Below are 18571 nucleotides of genomic sequence, written 5' to 3'. Positions count from 1 at the left end.
CTTTTGCTGACAAAATATCAAAAGAACTCCTTTGGATTCTTTTTGGCTTCATTAGGATAGCTATACATGTCTGCAAGAGATGTGCTTTGCATTATGGGATACTGAGGCAAGTAATGAGAACTTATACCATCTTTGCCATGAGTTGCCTCAGTCCTGAAAGATACTTCAGGTGCAAACTTTGTTTGCTTACACTTAGATAATGGATTAAACCAAGTATAGAATTTCTTGGTATCTTTAATTTATAATATAACAAAGTGAAAAACTTTCAACAACAATCACATTATGAATGAAAATAACATTAAACCTATTATCAAATTAGAAGATATTCATTTCCGGACTTTACTTTATTCAGATGATTATAATTCTAAATAAATCTAGAATAAATCTGGAATAAGTCTTCCAGATTTTTAATTAAACTGAATAACTGATGTGATAAATTTGACATGAAAATCAGCAAAAAAAAAAATGATATCAGCAAATGATAATGATGAAAACTATGAAAATAAGCAGGTACATAAAAAACATGAATTGCATTTGCAATATAAAACCAAGAGGACAAGTAAAATATTTAAGCTTTCGAATTTTTTATTAAAATTTTTAATGAAGATGGCAAATTAAAGACGGAAATACATGGTAGTATAAATAAAGCTGGAAAGGTGGAGAGGGGAGGGGCGGAAATGGATGACTAACTGTGTAGAATAAGAGAAATTAACCAAGCACTAGAAAGAAAATGTACACAGTGGTGTTTCAACTAATTTTATCTTATGCATCCAAGAGTTCAGTTAGAAAAAAAAAAAGTTCATCAACTAACCAAAATTGCACTTTATTATTGCTTTTATTGTGAAGCAAAACAAAAACTGTTGAATTTATAACATACTGGTATACCAGTATTGCAAAATAGGTGAATAGCTGAAAAGAAACAAGAAAACATCAACAAGAATACTGTTTAAATATTCATAGCTGTAGAAAAATAATGTACTAATAAAGGAAAATCAGCCCAAAGAAGGCAGCAGATTAGATGAAAAAAGATGAGGAAAACTCAATTTCAATGGTTTCCTAATGCATAATAAGTTTAGAATGAGATGTCAACAAATCAAAAATTTATGAATTGCAAGAGTTTATATTTGGATGATAAGAAGTAGCATATGAATAAGTTTGCCAACTCAATTTTTCTTCTTTGAACAAAGTTTACAAAAGAAAGTTTCATAGCACAATCCCAAATGTCAGAAGAACATTTTATGACAGTGATTCACGGTTAGTACAAATTAGTAATTGCAAGTAGAATAATACCTGGTTACATTATTTAATTATAGGCACTACAGAACAGCATCCATCCCTTTTTAATACATACATCGATAACTCTTTCAAATAAAAACAAACAATTCAGAGAAGTCAAGTTTTCAAGGGCAGAAAATCTTTACACAATATTTTCTATAATAGCCATGTTGTGAATATATCCATAATTCAAATCAGTTATAAACAAAAAAACTACAATATTAAATTAATGACTATTACTGTGTTATATTTCGCCACGAGTTTTGAGAGAATGTGCTAGCGAATTGACAATACCTTTAACGTGGCTTTACAATGAAAGTCTGGCTTTGGCAAAGGTGCCCAGGGAATGGAAGGAAGGTAAGATAGTGCCATTGCATAAGGGTGGTAACAGACTGGAAGTGTCTAATTATAGGCCAGTCTGTGTGTCATCAGTAGTTGTTAAGATCTTGGAGAAATTAGTGAGGGACCGTGTACAGCATTGGGCAGATGAGGGTAATGTTATCTGTGAGAATCAACATGGATTTGTGAAAGGACGCTCTTGTTTTAGCAATATGCTAGCCTTTTATAATAAAGTTACAAGAGCATTAGATGAGGGAAAGGCATATACTGCAATTTTCTTAGACTTGGCGAAGGCATTTGACAGGGTGCCACATGATAAGCTGATATTTAAGTTGCAGCACGTGGGTCTGGATGTCAGATTGGTCAACTGGATTCAGGATTGGCTGTCTGATAGGTATCAGAGAGTTGTGTATGGTGGAGCAGTTTCCAGGAGGCAGAGGGTTACAAGTGGGGTCCCACAGGGCTCAGTACTAGGACCTATATTGTTTAACCTTTATATCAATGACATAGCCAGTGGATTGCAGGGGGATATTCAGTTGTTTGCGGATGATGCGAAGCTGGGAAGGATTATTAGTAATAGCGCAGATGTGGTAGCCCTGCAAGAGGATTTAAATAAGCTAGATAGATGGGCAAATGAATGGGGGTGTCAGTTTAATGCAGCAAAATGTAAGGTCTTGAGGTTTGGGAAACATCGATGGGATGCTGCATACTCTATGGGAGGAGTTATACTGGAGGAAGTAGGGGAGACAAGAGATCTGGGGTTGATGATTGATAGAAACCTGAAGTTTAGGGGACATATTGCAAAGGTGGTGAAGGTAACACAGAGGATTGCTGCTATTATGAGAAGGACACTGACCTGCAGAGATAAGAGGGTTATCATTCCGTTGTATAAGTCTCTGATCAGACCACACTTGGACTATTGTTCTCAGATTTGGTCCCCAGGATTTGAAGGGGATAAATTAACTGTGGAAAGGATACAAAGATGGATGACAAAGATGGTTTCAGGACTGTACAATGATAGTTATGAGGATCGGCTGAGAGAATGTGGACTGCAGAGTTTGGCGGATAGAAGAAGGAGAGGTGATATGATTGAGACTTTTAAACTGTTGAGAGGTGGTTACAGGGCTGACACTGGGGAGTTCTTTCGCTTGGTTGATCAGCGGGAAGGAGTGATGACAAGAGGCCATCCCTGGAAGTTACGAAAGGAAACTGTGAGCAAGAGGGTAAGGAGTGGTTTCTTTGTGTGGAGGGTGGTTGAGCCGTGGAATGCATTGCCTGATGGAGTGGTGGGAGCGAGAACGGTCAGTGACTTTAAAGAGTGGTATGATAAACTTTGTGTTTCTCAGGGGGGGACCTCCCCTCGATGAGTCTTGACAGACTTTATGTCTTAGGAAGGACCTCCCTCGATGAGTCTTTTGACTCCTTGGAGGCCTGAATAATAATAATAATAATAATAATAATAATATTGTATTAGTGGGTGGTGGCAAACAGTGTAATGATGAAATTAGTAGTATGGATGGCAGTGGCACATTCAGAATTCAATCTTAGAGGGGGGGGAGAGCACTCAGGATTTAATCTTGGGGGGGGAGTTGAGGATACAATTTGAGAATACACACTACGCATTACATACGAGCTATGACTGAGCATCTGCAGTAATCTTCAATACATGATACCAATGATCTCCTCTGGTCCTTGGCCTCCCTGGGTACGCCAATGATAGATGGTAGTTGCATAGCATAGTTCCCTCTCAAAATGAGTCCAGGCATTCCATGTGGTCTCATATAACTTTGCACATGTGTGTGTATACGTGTGTGTTCATGCCCACGTGTGCAAAGTTATGTGAGACCACATGGAATGCCTGGACTCATTTTGAGAAGGAACTACGCTATGCAACTACATATACCAAATACACCCTACATGTACCAAATAATGACTGTAATACCCTATCATTGGAAAATACTAGAGGAAGCATCATCATTGATCTGGCAATAGTAAAAAAACACTATTTTACACTGGTATCTGAATGAGAATGCGAAGAAGAGGAAAGCTTTACTGATTATAGCATATAAAGTTTCATCATCTAACAGAAATTTAAACAGAATACACAAGACAAACCATCGCATTAACATCAAGTACTTCAACAACAAAACTAATCTAGACATATTTGTAAAAGCATTAAAAACAGAGTTTGCATGCAGAAACTCTCTGCACATCACTTTAATGGGATCAGCAAATAATATCTCAGCTTAGACAAGAACCTATCCATCTGGGCATCAGGACAAGACGATAGAGACTTCCTGCTTCTGCACTTTCATCTGGTCTGAAAAAATCCAGCAATCAAACACCAGAACAATCAAGAAGCTAAACATTGATGGAAGAAAATCATTATCTTGGTGGAAAGACAAACTAAATCCTAAGAAAATGTGTAAATGCACCAGATGACTACATCAAAGAATATACAATAATCAAGATTTAAGACAGAGTAGAAGACAGGACTATTATAAAGCCAAATAGAGCTATCAGTCCAAAATTACAAACATAAAAACAGAATCATGGAATAATTCTGTACTGTTTCAACCATATCAAAACCTTGAAACTGTATATATAAATTAGCAGCAAACAAAAACAAGGCAACACTTATCAACTATGAAGAAAACAGACATCTCCTATACTAAAAATTTAGAAGAAACTGCAGTTATTATGATAAACAAGTTTATACCTGATGATGACAAATCAACAGATGAAAAAATCCACAAAACTTACACATAAAGAATGGAAACAGACAGACACTCCTAATGAAGATTTATTCACAACTAATCAAATTGAGTCAATATTAAGATCAATGGACCCAAGAAAAACTCCTGGAGAGGACGGAATAACCAGCAATATACTCCTAAGAGCATTTGTCGAATTTCTCGAATTTATAACAACAGCTTTAAACAAATGTCTAAAAAGACGGTGATTTCCTTTATTATTAAAAATGCTCTAAAATTATACCCATAACAAAACCAGGAAAAGAAACCTGACAAAATTAGCAAATATACAACCCAAGCAGTCTCATAAATGTTGCTGGTCAGGTACTAGAAAAATATCTGATGAAACAAATAATGAGCTTTGTCTACTGAAGAGACCTATTAAGCAGCCATTAATATGCATTTAGACCTCAATCATGGAGGTTAAAGAGTTCACAGAAGACAGTCTACAAAAAAAAAAAAAAAAAAAAAAAAAAAAAAGACATACTACTGATCTCACTCAATATAAAAGGACCCATCAATGCGACATGGTGCCCAGCCATAATTAATTAATTAAGAAATTTCAAATGTCCATTAAACCTACTCTACACTTTACAAAAAATTATTTTACAGACAGAAGAGTAACCATGACATTGAAAACCACAACTCTAATGAAATAAGCTAAACAAGGCTGTCCACAAGGTTCCTGCTGTGGACCAGGTTTCTGAAACACCAAGTATGACTTGTTATTAAGACTTCCTTTCATTACTCAAACAAAAGTCATAGCTTCCGCTGATGATGTAATGATTCGAGGATGTGACAGCTTACAGTTAGAGGAAACGGCCAACGAACTGCTTAAAATTGCAGAGTGGACACGTGAGAAGAAAGTTACCTTCAATAGTACTAATTCTAAGTGCTCCACATTTCACATAAAAAATTAAAACAACCTCTAGCAATCTTCTTAAACAGGGAAGTTCTGAAGGAAGCCAGTGTGCTAATACCTAGGAATAACAATAGATGAAAAATTTACCTTCAACAAGCACATTTCATATGTTGCTTGTTGAAGGTAAATTGATTGTTGAAAACAATACATACTGAAGTATACTACCACTGATATATTATGGTACACCTTCCTGGAAACATGCACTAAAATCAAAGAAAACTGACAAAAGGCTAAGCAGACTTCAACACCTTATAGTCATACAAATAATTAAAGGATACAGGACTTATCCAGAACAATATCTTTCAAGGCAGCTTGTGCTATTGCTGGTCTAACACCAATCTGATTGAAAATGCAAGAATTCTCTCTTATATATGAAGTCACTTCCGGAAGATACAATGGAAATTCCAACATTGATCCAAATTGCTATGAATGACTGCTTCACTATAGTAGATGGCCTCACCAAGCAAAGAAAACATATAATAAGGAGAAGGAAATTTCTAAAAGTGACACTTTCCATATGTACACTGATAGAAGTAAAGCTGAAGGGAACATTGGTTGTTCTTTCAGTGCATATGACAAACAGTCCATTATACAAGAATGCTGCTCTAGATTGCATGCCCTCTGTTCCAACAACAAAGCAGAACAACACGCTTAGATCTCTGGGAATTAGAACTCGACACCTCTCATCAAAAGACAGTAACAATTTACAGTGACAGTAGAAGCACTAAAGATGGCATAAGAAACTAGAACAACCATACAGAATTAATAGAACAGACAAGAAATCTGATTTGGAATCTCACTCTAAGGGATTGGAAATCAAGTTCTGCTAGGTGAAGACACATACTGGAGTAGCAGGAAATGAAAGAGTGGAACAGCTGGCTAAAAAAGTAGCTATAAACAAACTTACCAAAAGTACTCGAAATGTGCTATAAAAATACCTGCAGAAGAAATAAGCTTAAACTTGTGGGAAGAAGGACGGGAAGCATCAAAAAATAAAACGACAACAAAATATAATAAATTTAGTTTAATCCTTTATCCAAGTGTGAGCAAACAAAGTTTGCACCTGAAAATATCTTCAGGACTGGGGTAAGGTAGCACAACACCAGGCAACTCGTAGCAAAGGCAGACCAAGCTAACATCACTCCTATCCCAGTATCTCCCATAATGCAAAACACATCTCCTTGTGGATATGTATAATGTTATGCATTAAAGGGAAGGGCCACTACCCAAATTCCTATAGGTAAAGATGACCTTGCCTTTGCTTCTACCTAGTATCTCCACTTCTGGGCCTGGCTCCTACTAAAGAGACCTCAATAAAGGTCGAAACTAGTCTGGGTAGTGGCCCTTCCCTTTAATGCATAACATTATACATATCTGCAAGGAGATGTGTTTTGCATTATGGGAGATACTGAGATAGGAGTGATCTTAGCTTGGTCCACCTTTGCTACGAGTTGTCCAGTGTTGTACTACCTTACCCCAGTCCTGAAGATATTTTCAGGCACAAACTTGTTTGCTCACACTTGGATAAAGGATTAAACTAAATTTATTATAGTCTAACCAAGTGAAAAATAAACTTTCAACAACAAAATAATTCTTGCCAAGTATCAGAAGCAGACTTCGGCTGAAAAAACATGTCATCATTCCAGGTTTAATCACACTACTAAAGGGACAGGACATGGAAAATTAAGACACTACTTACAGATTCCATAGCCTAGAATCCCCATCATGCATTTGTTGCCCATACCTCCAACAGGCTGTGTTGATCACATACTTACGACTTTACTATCAGCTACTGGACACTATTTGAATGCCCCAATGCAACATGTCATCACTTCTGGAGTCAACTGGCCAGTGTCAAAACAGAGACTTATCCAAAAGTATTACTCAGAATTAATTAATTTTACCAATAAGATCAACTTCCAAATAGATGTAAAGTTCGAAATACATACATACAGATATAAAAATGTAAATGAAAATATGAATATTGATACAAAAATATAAATGCTATTCAGGAAACTACATGTTATACATGGATTGTATGCAATGGAGCATAAAGGAAATAAATTACCTTCTGGTAGGATTACTTTGGAGAGTAAAACACCAAACGCAGAGAGAGAGAGAGAAAGAGCATTAATTGTGGCAACTCCTGTTTCCTGTATGGGACTGATTTACCTTCTTTCTTTACCGATTCCTAGGATTTCTTGATGATGCTTGAGAAGTCAAGAAACCAAACAAGCTTATTGTTATGAGAGATGAGAAAGTTCTCTTACATAACTGGCATATGTGGAAAAATCTAATTTTAATTGGTGGTTCCGTAAGTAGCTACTTTCACCGATGTGGGTTGGTGTGAAGTGGGAGTAATTTATATATAATCTTGTATACAAAATACGAAAAAAAAAAAGACCGTCAGGTGGTGCATTGTTTGTGTAGAGTTGATTTAGCATTCCTGAAACATAAGTAACTTTTTCATATTTTAGGTGATAACATTAGGGTAACTTATTGCAGTTTTTGTTTTAAATGGGTGTGTGATTGAGTTATTTAGTTTCTAAGTAAAACTTGCATTTTTTGTTTTAATGATTAGTCTGTATGACGCCAAAGCGTGGTAGAACAATGGCGGCAGAGACCACTTTGTCGACTGATTTGAATTTTATTTGCAGGATTTTGTGAGGTGAAGTGTGTGTGTGTGTGAAATGTACTCATCAAGAAAATTAAAAGATTGTGGAAGAAAATTGAAACTGGAGAGAGAGAGAGAGTCTATTAAATGTTTTAAAAGTGAGTGCCTATTAGGTGAAGACAACATAGCAAATGTTAGAGTGGACAGTACTGACAGTAGGAGGGAAAATGATGTTCTTAATGCTGAAAGTGCAGCCAAGAAAATAAAGGAAAATGAAAATGACATAAATAAAGAAATAACACCCTTGATGTTATCCATCACAGCACAAAGCACGAAATTGAAAAATTGCAGAAGCAGCAAAAACTTAGCAGGACTGAGAAGAGAAAGAAGGCAATCCAAAGTAGTAATAAAGACGGATAAACAAAAAAGAAAAACAAGTAAAAGAGAAAATTATTTATGGAGACTAGATGATCAGGGGAGTACTTAATGAAAGTGTGGCAAAATCGTGTTTCCCTGGAGCAAAAATTCACGATATTAGTCATGCAATCCAGATGCAAAACGGTAAGTCAAAGGAATTGATTATCTTGGTTGGCACAAATCATTTGAGAGGCAAGTTCTTAGAGGAGGTTCTTAAAGGAGTTCTTAGAAGAGTCAAAAATGAAGCAAGGTGAAGATTGTAAGTGTCCTACAACACTATGATAGAGACAAACTGAGGAGGAGGAGGGTGTTGCTAGCTGATGAGTCTATACATTGGTTGTGTAAAAAGAATGGTGTAGGATTTGCAGTGTGGTCTATAATTGACAGATGCTGATGGACTGTATCTAAATGGTTTTGGTGTTAGGTTGTCCAGAAAGAGCTTTGTTCACTGAGCATGCTGAAACGCAAATTCAGGAAAACTTAAACAATTAGGGTAGAAGCAAGTGAGTGTGTGAAAGCACCCATGAGGTGAGCGAGTGTGAGAATGACCAAGTGCGGAATCTAGTCTCTCGAGCCAAACTATCGAATAGGATACTCAATTCAGGAAGTAAAGGTGGGTGGGGTCTAAAATGATGCTGCAGTTCCTATATAATAATGCCAGAAGTATCAGGAACAAGGAGGAGTTTTTTGGCATAGGTTTTTTATTTTTATATTTTTAAACATAGAGGTATTCATGAATGAATGAGAATTTTCACACATTTAAATCTTTAAACATTCAGGAAAGGGAATACTGCTGTTTAGGACTGGTCATAAAAAATTGCCTGTAAGCCGATTGCAACAATGGGTGGTGTATCCTCTGTTCTCGGAACTGAACAAAATAACATCTGTGTTGCAAAGTCAGTGACCAATCAGCAAGGAAGTATAAAGAAAATTTTTCCACTGAAATTGAAGATCAAGGCAGTCTGCACCCAGTTCTCAAATCTAGTAATACTGAATACTGTTTCTTAGCAAGTTAGCATTGCAGTGTGCAAGTTTCGAAAACTGAGTGCTTGGGAATCGTCCTATAGGCCTACAGATTTAAATTTTAATATGAATAAGAGAGAAGGGACTTTGTTTAATTTTGGTATTAAGAAATCTCTTATTGTAGGTGTTTATGATGAACAAATAGTGATTCATCCATCTCAAGTCTACAGAGCGATCACCAGGATGTACAAAAGGAGGGAAAAACTACCATCACACAGAAGAAAAAGTCTGTATTCAGTCGGAAGTACATGGGCAGCTATTTAAAATTTGGTTTCATATAATGCCCTCACACTGATCAATTGCCATGACCTCAATGTGTCATTTGTGCTACTGTTCTGGGAAAATCTTGTAAAGAGGCTTATACTCAGGTTAAACATGATAACTAATAATTAAGGAATTGACAGCATACACTAAAAAAAAAAAAAAAAAAAAAAAAAAAAAAAAAAAAAAAAAAAAAAAAAATCAGCTAACGCCTTTTATTCCCATATACGGGAGTAGGCAAGGCCATTTAGCCCTATCTAACTTTTGGAGACTGAGTGGGCAGTTCAATCTCCACTGGTACCCAATCAGAGACAGATGGCCCAAGGCTATCACTAATTAAGCAGTACGCAGTGAAGAGAGACAGCTCAAATGTGCCGCCATCTCGTGGTCCCTAACCCTAACACAATATATTTAATGTCTGAAAAATAATGTGGGTTCTACGGTCGATTTTCTTGAATTTACAGGACGAAAAATCCGAGTTTCCGGGAGGAAAAACCTGCTTGCCCGTGCCAGAGATCGACTAACTCGGGAACCGGTCTAAAAAAGGCTTAGAAAAATTTCCTCTAGTCGCCGACTAGACTCGAAACCAAGTCTTCCTTCGTGCGGCCAAGCGCGGCAGTGTGCAAACGCCACATCCGCTGAGCTACACATACTTTCCGATATTTCGGCAAACGTCACGTTGCCATCTTCTTGGGAACTTAATACAAAGACAAGTGCACGCGGGTACTACATAACAGTAAATGAGAACCGAAGCTAGGAAGCTACCGTTTTCCTAAAGTCCTGATGGTGCCCCCTGGTGGGCTATATTGGTAGTTCTTGGCCTTTGGGCTAAAGTTCTGATAAATGTTTCCCAAATTTCGGGCAGTCTCATGCATCCAAATTTGTTGAGGTTTGTTAAGTTCCTAAGGGCTGAGGCTGATTCCATGAATAGTCTTTCATATTTGAACTTGCTGCGGTGTATTACTGTGGCTTTCTTCCATCTTATTCTGTGGCGAGTATCCAGAGCATGGTCTGCAAGCCCAGAGTAGCTGTACTGGTGAAATCAGATGTAATCCTTGTGTTCTGAGATTCTGATATTTGCTGTCCTGCCTGTTTGGCCAAAGTAGGACAATTTACAGCTGCAAGGGACCTGGTAAACACCAGGTAGGTCTAGGGGAAGTGGTTGGTCTTTAGTGGAGCGGATAAGGGATGTCAATTTTCTATATGGTCTGTAACAAGTGGTCACGTCATGTTTTTTTTAAGATTTTGTTGATTTTTTCCGAGGTGCCTCGGATGTTGACAGACAGAGAGAAATGGAGAAGAGCTGCTCATCTGCTGCAACCCTCTTGCAGAGAATGCTACTGAACAACAACGCCTCGGATGTAGGGAATGGTGATGGATTTAGAATAATCTTTTTTGTGAATGGGGGGGGGGAAGGTGGGTTGTGGATAACTGGTTTAAGTATTTTTTGAATTCTTTTTTTTTGGTGGGGGGGGGTAGCCATTGGCTGAGAAAGTGTTACGGATATGATTTAGTCCAGTGGTTAGGGCTTGATCATTTGAACAGATTATTTTTGCCCTGTTGAATAGTGTCTTAATAACTCCATATTGTTGTGAGGGTGGTGATGGGATTGTTGGTGAATGTATCTGCCTCTATGGGTGGGTTTTCTATAAACTGAGAAAACCAAGGTTCCATCAGTTTGGCAGGTGACTAGTGTGTCTAGGAAGGGGAGGTTATTGTTTTTCTCTTTTTCCAGGGTGAACTTGATTCTAGGGTGTTGGTTGTTTAAGTGTGTTAGGAAGGAGAGGAGTGAATCCGGGCCATGTGGCCAAATAGCGAACACATCATCAACGTAGCGAAGACATATGGTAGGTTTTTGTGGGGCTGAGTTTAAGGCTTTCTCTTCAAAAGTCTCCATAAAGAAGTTGGCCAAGGGTGGGGAAAGTGGTGAACCCATGGCTGTCCCCTCTATCTGTTTGTAGAATTTTTCCTGCCAAACTAAATAGCCTGAGTTCATTGTAAACTGAAATAGGGCTGAGATATTGGGAGGAAATTTAGCTTGGATTAGCTCTAAGGTTTCTTTGAGGGGGAGATTCGTGAATAAGGAGGACACGTCAAAACTGATCATTATGTCATTATGTTGGAGTGTAAGGTTTTCTGTACTGGCTTTGAAGTGGGCTGAGTTTTTTTTTGTGTGTGATGGTGTGTTGTATAGTGTGAGAGTACAAAGTGCTTCCCCCCCTTCACAAAAAAGATTACTCTAAATCCATCACCATTCCCTACATCCGAGGCACCTCGGAAAAAATCAACAAAATCTTAAAAAAACATGACTTGACCACTTGTTACAGACCATATAGAAAATTGGCATCCCTTATGTGCTCCACTAAAGACCAACCACTTCCCCTAGACCTGCCTGGTGTATACCAGGTCCCTTGCAGCTATAAATTGTCTTACTTTGGCCAAACAGGCAAATATCAGACTGACAGCAAATATCAGAATCTCAGAACACGAGGATTACATCCGATTTCACCAGTACAGCCACTCTGGGCTTGCAGACCACGCTCTGGATACTTGCCACAGAATAAGATGGAAGAAAGCCACAGTAATACACCGCAGCAAGTTCAAATATGAAAGACTATTCATGGAATCAGCCTCAGCCCTTAGGAACTTGCCAAACCTCAACAAATTTGGATGCATGAGATTGCTCCAAATTTGGGAAACATTTATCAGAAGAACTTCAGCCCAAAGGCCAAGAACTACCAATATAGCCCGCCAGGGGAGGGGGCACCATCAGGACTTTAGGAAAACAGTAGCTTCCTAGCTTCGGTTCTCATTCGCTGTTATGTAGTACCTGCGTGCACTTGTCTTTGTATTAAGTTCCCAAGAAGATGGCAACGTGACGTTTGCCGTAATATCGGAAAGTATATATTAAAGTTTAATTTATATTTCTAGTGTACGCTGTCAATTCCTTAATTATTAGTTAACATGTTCTGGGAAATGAAGCTATCGCGACTTACACATGTATCATGTTGATAGCACTTTACTCCCCAAAATAAAGGAAGCTAGAGATTTAGGGGTAGTGGTAGACAACAAAATATAGAGAACATATTGTAAGGTAGTCATAAGATTACTTGGCTATTGAATAATGAGGTCGTTATTCCTCTTTATAAGGTCTTGATATGTCCACATATATGCCCTGGATTACTGTGCTCAAGTCTGGTCTCTTGGGTTTCTTGGGGATGAGGAAGCAGTGGGTGGAGAGGATTCAGAGGTGAGTGACCAAGATGTGAGTGGCCTGTGGAATGTTCCTGATGAGGATAGACTGAAGGTGTGTAGATAGCAAAAGTTGGTTGATAGGAGTAAAATAGGGATATGATAGAAACATTTAAGTTACTTAAAGGGTTTTTGTAGAATTGATGCAGTGAAATGATTCATCAATTGTTTCAGTGCATGGCTGGAGGAACCAGAACAAGTGGGTCATCCCTGGAAGTTGAATAAAAGTGTGGTTAGTAAGGGTGCGAGGACTAGATTTTTTGCTCGGAGAGTTGTGAATGAGTGGAATGGTTTGCCAGAGTCAGTTGTGAGTGCTTGGTCATTATTAATGGGTTCAAGGAGAGGTATGATAGATTGCGTTGATAGTTTAGTCTCCTGCAATGAGTCTTCAGACACTATGGAGGTGCCTATACAATAATAATAAACCGCTGAAAATGGAGAAGGGAAGTTCTATATCTCTTTGATGTGTAAAGCTATACAAATTTGTGAATGGTTTTGATATGTGTTTTTAAAATCTTGCAGTTTTTCAATGGTATGTTCTAAGCACACATCATTAATTCCAAGAAATTCTTTCATGACATTAATATTTTTAATATAATTAAAATCAAAAATGTATAGTATATGAAAAAAATACATCCAATAACATAACTATCGTTGATAAACGGCAATCCTTTCTACAATTATTGAGGATTATTTAAGCAACTGGGATATCAGTAAATTATTGCACAGATCAAAATTCCAATTTGAGAAAAACTGTTTCTTAAGGTAGTTGAAATACTCATGGAAATCTGAAGATAATAGGATGAAATTACATACAGTAATAGCATACAAAAAATATTCAAAGCTCTAGATCAGTACTCAAAATCACAGCACAACAGTCTTGTACATCCTGAAGTATTTATACTCTTTAAGAACTGATCATGCCATTACCCATTAGGATTATTATTACCCCTAGACACCCACTGAGTCAAATACTCATTACAGGGGGTCATACCACCTTAAAATATTCAAATTCCCTTCAGACACCACACTCTCAGACAATACATTCCAATCATTCACAACTCTCCAATGCAAAAAAAACCTACTTCTCACTCCCTTCCTCACACTCTCTTTATACAGCTTCCAGGGATGACCTTTTGTTCTCCCACCAGAATATTAGTATTCTAATAGAATATTAGTATGATGGAATGAAATAGAATACAATAGAATATTAGTATGATGAAATGAAATAGAATACAATAGAATATTAGTATGTCAGTGATGTATTTGTGTTTTCTGCATATACCTGATAATAGAAGGTATATGCAGAAATATTGCTCAACAACCTAGGGAGTTGTTGAGCAATACAGAACTTAGCATCTCCCCAGAGAGAGAGAAGGAGATGCTGGGTTCTGTATAGCTCTGAGTTAGCAATTATTAAAAATTTTATACTCTCCATTGTTTTGTAGTTCCAATACCAGAACTATTTACAGCATAAATTTTTACAAAGTGAATATTTTTGTTAGCCACTGCATTATAGTAGGTATATTTGCTAAATGCAAACAGTATAAAATAAAAACTGAGTAGCACCTTTTCCATTTGTTCAAATATATCTGGTTTTGCTATAATACAAGGGGCCTCTTCAATTATTTTCTGATGTCGACGCTGAATAGAACAGTCTCTTCCAAAAAGGGAGATTGCATTACCGTAGTTATCAGCCAATAACTGTACTTCAAGGTGCCTTGCACATGTTGCCATTTTCATTATAAATATAGGTGAACCAGGAACTTCAGACTGCACCTAAATTAATTAAAATATAATCAAAAAAATAACAAAACAAAAAGCATTTAGATAAGGATGAACACAATTTATAAGTACAAAATTTAGAAAACTCACCTCAATTTCTTTATTTAAAAAAAAAAAAAAAAAATTAAGTATACCAAGAATTCAATAATAATAATTCAACAAAACATGGAATAATAATTCATATATAAGGAAATATAAAATAACCTTAGAGTCCCATGGACTGCCAAAAATACTAATTTAAAGATATTAGAGATGATTGGAGAAGATATGACTCTGTTGAAAACCATTAAAAAAAGGAAAACCACCTATCTTGGTCACATACTAAGGCATGAATCCCTATAAAAAACACTTCTAGAAGGAATGATATAAGGAAAAAGAAGAGGAAGACAAAAGCAGATTGGATGGGAAATATTAGAGACTGGACCTTTTTGTCTTATGAAGAATGTAAAAGAGAAGCACAAAACATACACAGTGGAAACTCATGATAGTCAACCTCCTGGAAGGAAATGACATCTGACACACACACAAGGAAATAATGAAAATAATCTAAAAACTGATTATTTCTGGAGGTAAACAAAATATTCATATATACATACATAGAACATGACTGATACTTTTTTTGACATCTTAACTAAGATCAAATTTATTAAATTCACGAATATTTTACACTATTCAAAGCATATTTTCTCAGAACAGAAACACTTGGCAGATGCATAAGTTTCTGTTGCTTATCCTATTACATGAGAAATTTTCTCCTATATAATTAGCTGTAGTTCCTATGAGTTCCTGATGAGGCTTGTGATCTCAGGATACTGGTTTAAATCCAAAAAATATCAATGAACAATAAATTATCAGTTAATGCTATAAAATAAAATAATCGAATAGAATATCAACAGAAAAATAAATGTTCAATGAATTATAAATAATTGTATAAGAAGCTTAAAAGTTAATAATTCTGAAACCAGGAGTTACATGAACCAAAAGATTTAGACAACATTCTAAATTTCAATGATTTATTGTAGCATCAATTCTGCTTTACATCAGGAAGATGTGTTCAGATATACATATATAGCTCCACACAGGAGAGGTCCAAGACCTATAACACAAAAGTGCTGGAAGGTATTTGCATTGAGGAAAAGAATATGAGGAAAGCTATTCCAAAGGAGAGAGGTATGGAGAATGAAGGAAAAAGATGAGACGTTAGGTTTGGTGGAACTTTGGATATGAAATGCACATGGGTATTGATCAGCAGTTGCCCATGTTCATGCATGATTAGAAGAAAGAGAAAGAATGGTGGTGGCCAGATCAGTGTCCATAGAAAAGACAATGCAAAAAGAGAGCATCCATGAAAGTAAGTGGAGGAAGTTATGAGGGAATAGCTCTCTCTCGGATACCATCAAGTATTCTCAGGAAAGTTTTTGGTATGCCACTCCAAATGTGAGAACAGTATTCTAAGGTTGGCCAGATTAGGGATTTATAGTGTTAGAAGCTGAAGTAGTGTTTAGAACTTTCAAGAGTACCAAGCTTTTTAGAGGCTAAAGAGTATATGGTTGTGATGTTTTATGCCAGGATAGGATATATACAAATAAGAAAACTAATTTTAATGTCATTAAACACAGGATGATGTTATCATGGCATTAAAATTCACTAGATTATCTTCACAAATTGAGAATAAAAAGAAAATCAACATTTAATGCATTGGCCATACAAGTTCATGAAACTAAGTCAACTGAGCATGACAAATTTTTGTAAAAAAAATAAAGGGGGGGGGAGGGGTACTATCATCAGCAAAACTATGGACAATGTTAGTGAGAAAAGATCATTGATGTATAGGAGGAAGAATGAAGGTAAAAGTAGAGAGCCTTAGGGGACTCCACCATAGATAGAAAAATCAGACAAGAGGCAGTCATCTACTATGAACCATCTACCATGACATCAATGAATGACTAGAGAGGAAAATGGCAATCCATTCATAAAAGATAGGAGAGAGATCATAAGATAGCAGCTTGGTAAGAAGGCAGCAATGCCAGACTTGATCAAATGCTTTGGAAATATCAAGAGCAGTTATGTGAGTTTCTTCACATCTTTCCATAGCCTGAGTCCAAAAAGGCATGCAAGGTTAGCAAGGAGGTCTGCTGAATAAAATGACAGAATCCACACTGGTTAAAGCTAAATGATAGATTTCTAGGTAGTGATAAAGCCAGTTGCTGATAATGACCATCATTTTCAAGAGTAGTGAAGTAAAGACAATGGAGCAAGAGTTTGATAGCCAACTTTTCCATCACTTTTTAGTAAAAGTTTAGATTAGTCATAGTCTGGATTTCAGTAATAGTCTATGGCAGCTTGTAAAACAATACAAGATGGGTGTTAGTTCTGGAGAACAAGCTCCAAGTACAAATAGAAGGATGCCATCTGGACCAAGGGATTAAGATCAAGAGAAATGAGTATTTTTCTGATGCCCATCTGACAAAAGACTGGAGGACATATACTATGGCTAGTTTTTGAAATAAAATAGTTGCCTTGGTCATCTAAACAAGACTTGGAGGTGGAGATGATACCAAAAGGTCCATCTCTAAGAGTGGAACAGAAGGCTTGACTGCTAGTTCGGCAGAAGGCAAGCTCAATGATTTGGCTTTTATAGTCTGCTTAAAATTTTATAATATATATATATATATATATATATATATATATATATATATAGTTGTTCGAGTCTGTACTGTACGGTGTGTGAGAAGCTGGAGTTTTAAACTTGAGCAATTGGGCACAAGCTGCATTTTTAACTTGGAATGCTTTGGAACATTTGCTAGAAAATCAAATACTGTTTAATAGTTGGGTGTTTTAAGTAAAGTGGGAACTAAAGGCGCTCATCCCAGCATGAATAATTTGTTATCAGAAAAAAGCAAGTGCTTGGATCAGGAGGGCAGAAAACAATACTCAGACGATGGAAAAAAGGTACAGAAATCCCAAAGATCACCAAAAGTGGAAACGCTGCAGTGCCATAGGATATGAATATGAGAATACTTGTGAGAAGGATAAACTATAGTAAAAAACAGGTTATAGTTCAGAGTTACCAAGAGGAGAGATAAGATGAATGGTATATTTGGAGGGAGTTGGTTTGGAATAAGTCCAAGATATTGGGAGAAAATGATGAGGATTATCAGGTATGTAAGTGAACAATTTGTATAAAATCTTTACTGACTATAAGCAATTCAGCTTTTCTTCAAGCATGGTCTATTTAGGTAATTAGACTATATGTAACCAACTTTTAGAGATCAATAATCAATGTCATTAGTCAGCAGAATTAGGAAAGAAATAAAGACAGCATATGACGGCAACAAAATGAAGCAAATCTTGAACAAAAGTAGTTCATATACCAAAGGCTACAGGTATAATAGAGGTGGGGTATCAGATCTGACAAAAGCACATGTTCCGTCTTTCTTATGGAAGGCATCATGCATGATGTAATATGGAAAGTTTGGTTGAGCTATAGTCATAGAGATGCAAGATGAAGTTAAATGATGCATAACAGATTGGAACTGAATGTCTGTAAGTGGTGGTCCACATCACTAATGTTGGTATTGAGTCCCTGGATGTTGATAAAGCCTACCTATGTAGGTAACATTTTTGATAATTTTTGAAAGTCTTTTGTTGGTTTTTGTGGGAGATTTTTTTTAATGTGTATTTTGCAAACATTATCTTGTTTTTATATCTCCACACACAAAAAATTGTTTAAAGCTACGAGGATGGTCTGAAAAGTTCTTGGCCCCTAACAATGAAAAAAACGAATTTATAATTTCAAATTTATTTTTATTTTTCAACATAATCTCCCTTAAGACTAATACATTTATTCCAGCGATGCTCCAGTGCCATTATCCAGTGCCGACCCTATAGTGGTTCTCAGTAAGATCTACAAAATACCCCTCTACAGCT

At 36.6% G+C, this 18571-nt stretch overlaps 1 protein-coding gene across 1 annotated transcript in view; it reads right to left on the bottom strand.

The window, feature by feature from the left end:
• The window catches only part of ACC (acetyl-CoA carboxylase), a 1393224-nt gene that overhangs the window by 1199422 nt on the left and 175231 nt on the right, over positions 1–18571 (bottom strand). Inside the window, exon 11 of the mRNA XM_090408519.1 lies at positions 14426–14635. Coding sequence (XP_090264645.1) covers positions 14426–14635 — 210 coding nt within the window. The remainder of the gene's footprint in view (positions 1–14425; positions 14636–18571) is intronic.

This window comes from Typopeltis vanoorti, chromosome 18 (assembly GCF_054136105.1).
Source record: "Typopeltis vanoorti isolate ZY-2024b chromosome 18, IOZ_Tvanoo_1.0, whole genome shotgun sequence".
Classification (NCBI taxonomy): Eukaryota; Metazoa; Arthropoda; class Arachnida; order Uropygi; family Thelyphonidae; genus Typopeltis; species Typopeltis vanoorti.
This window is presented reverse-complemented; position numbering and strand designations above follow the sequence as displayed.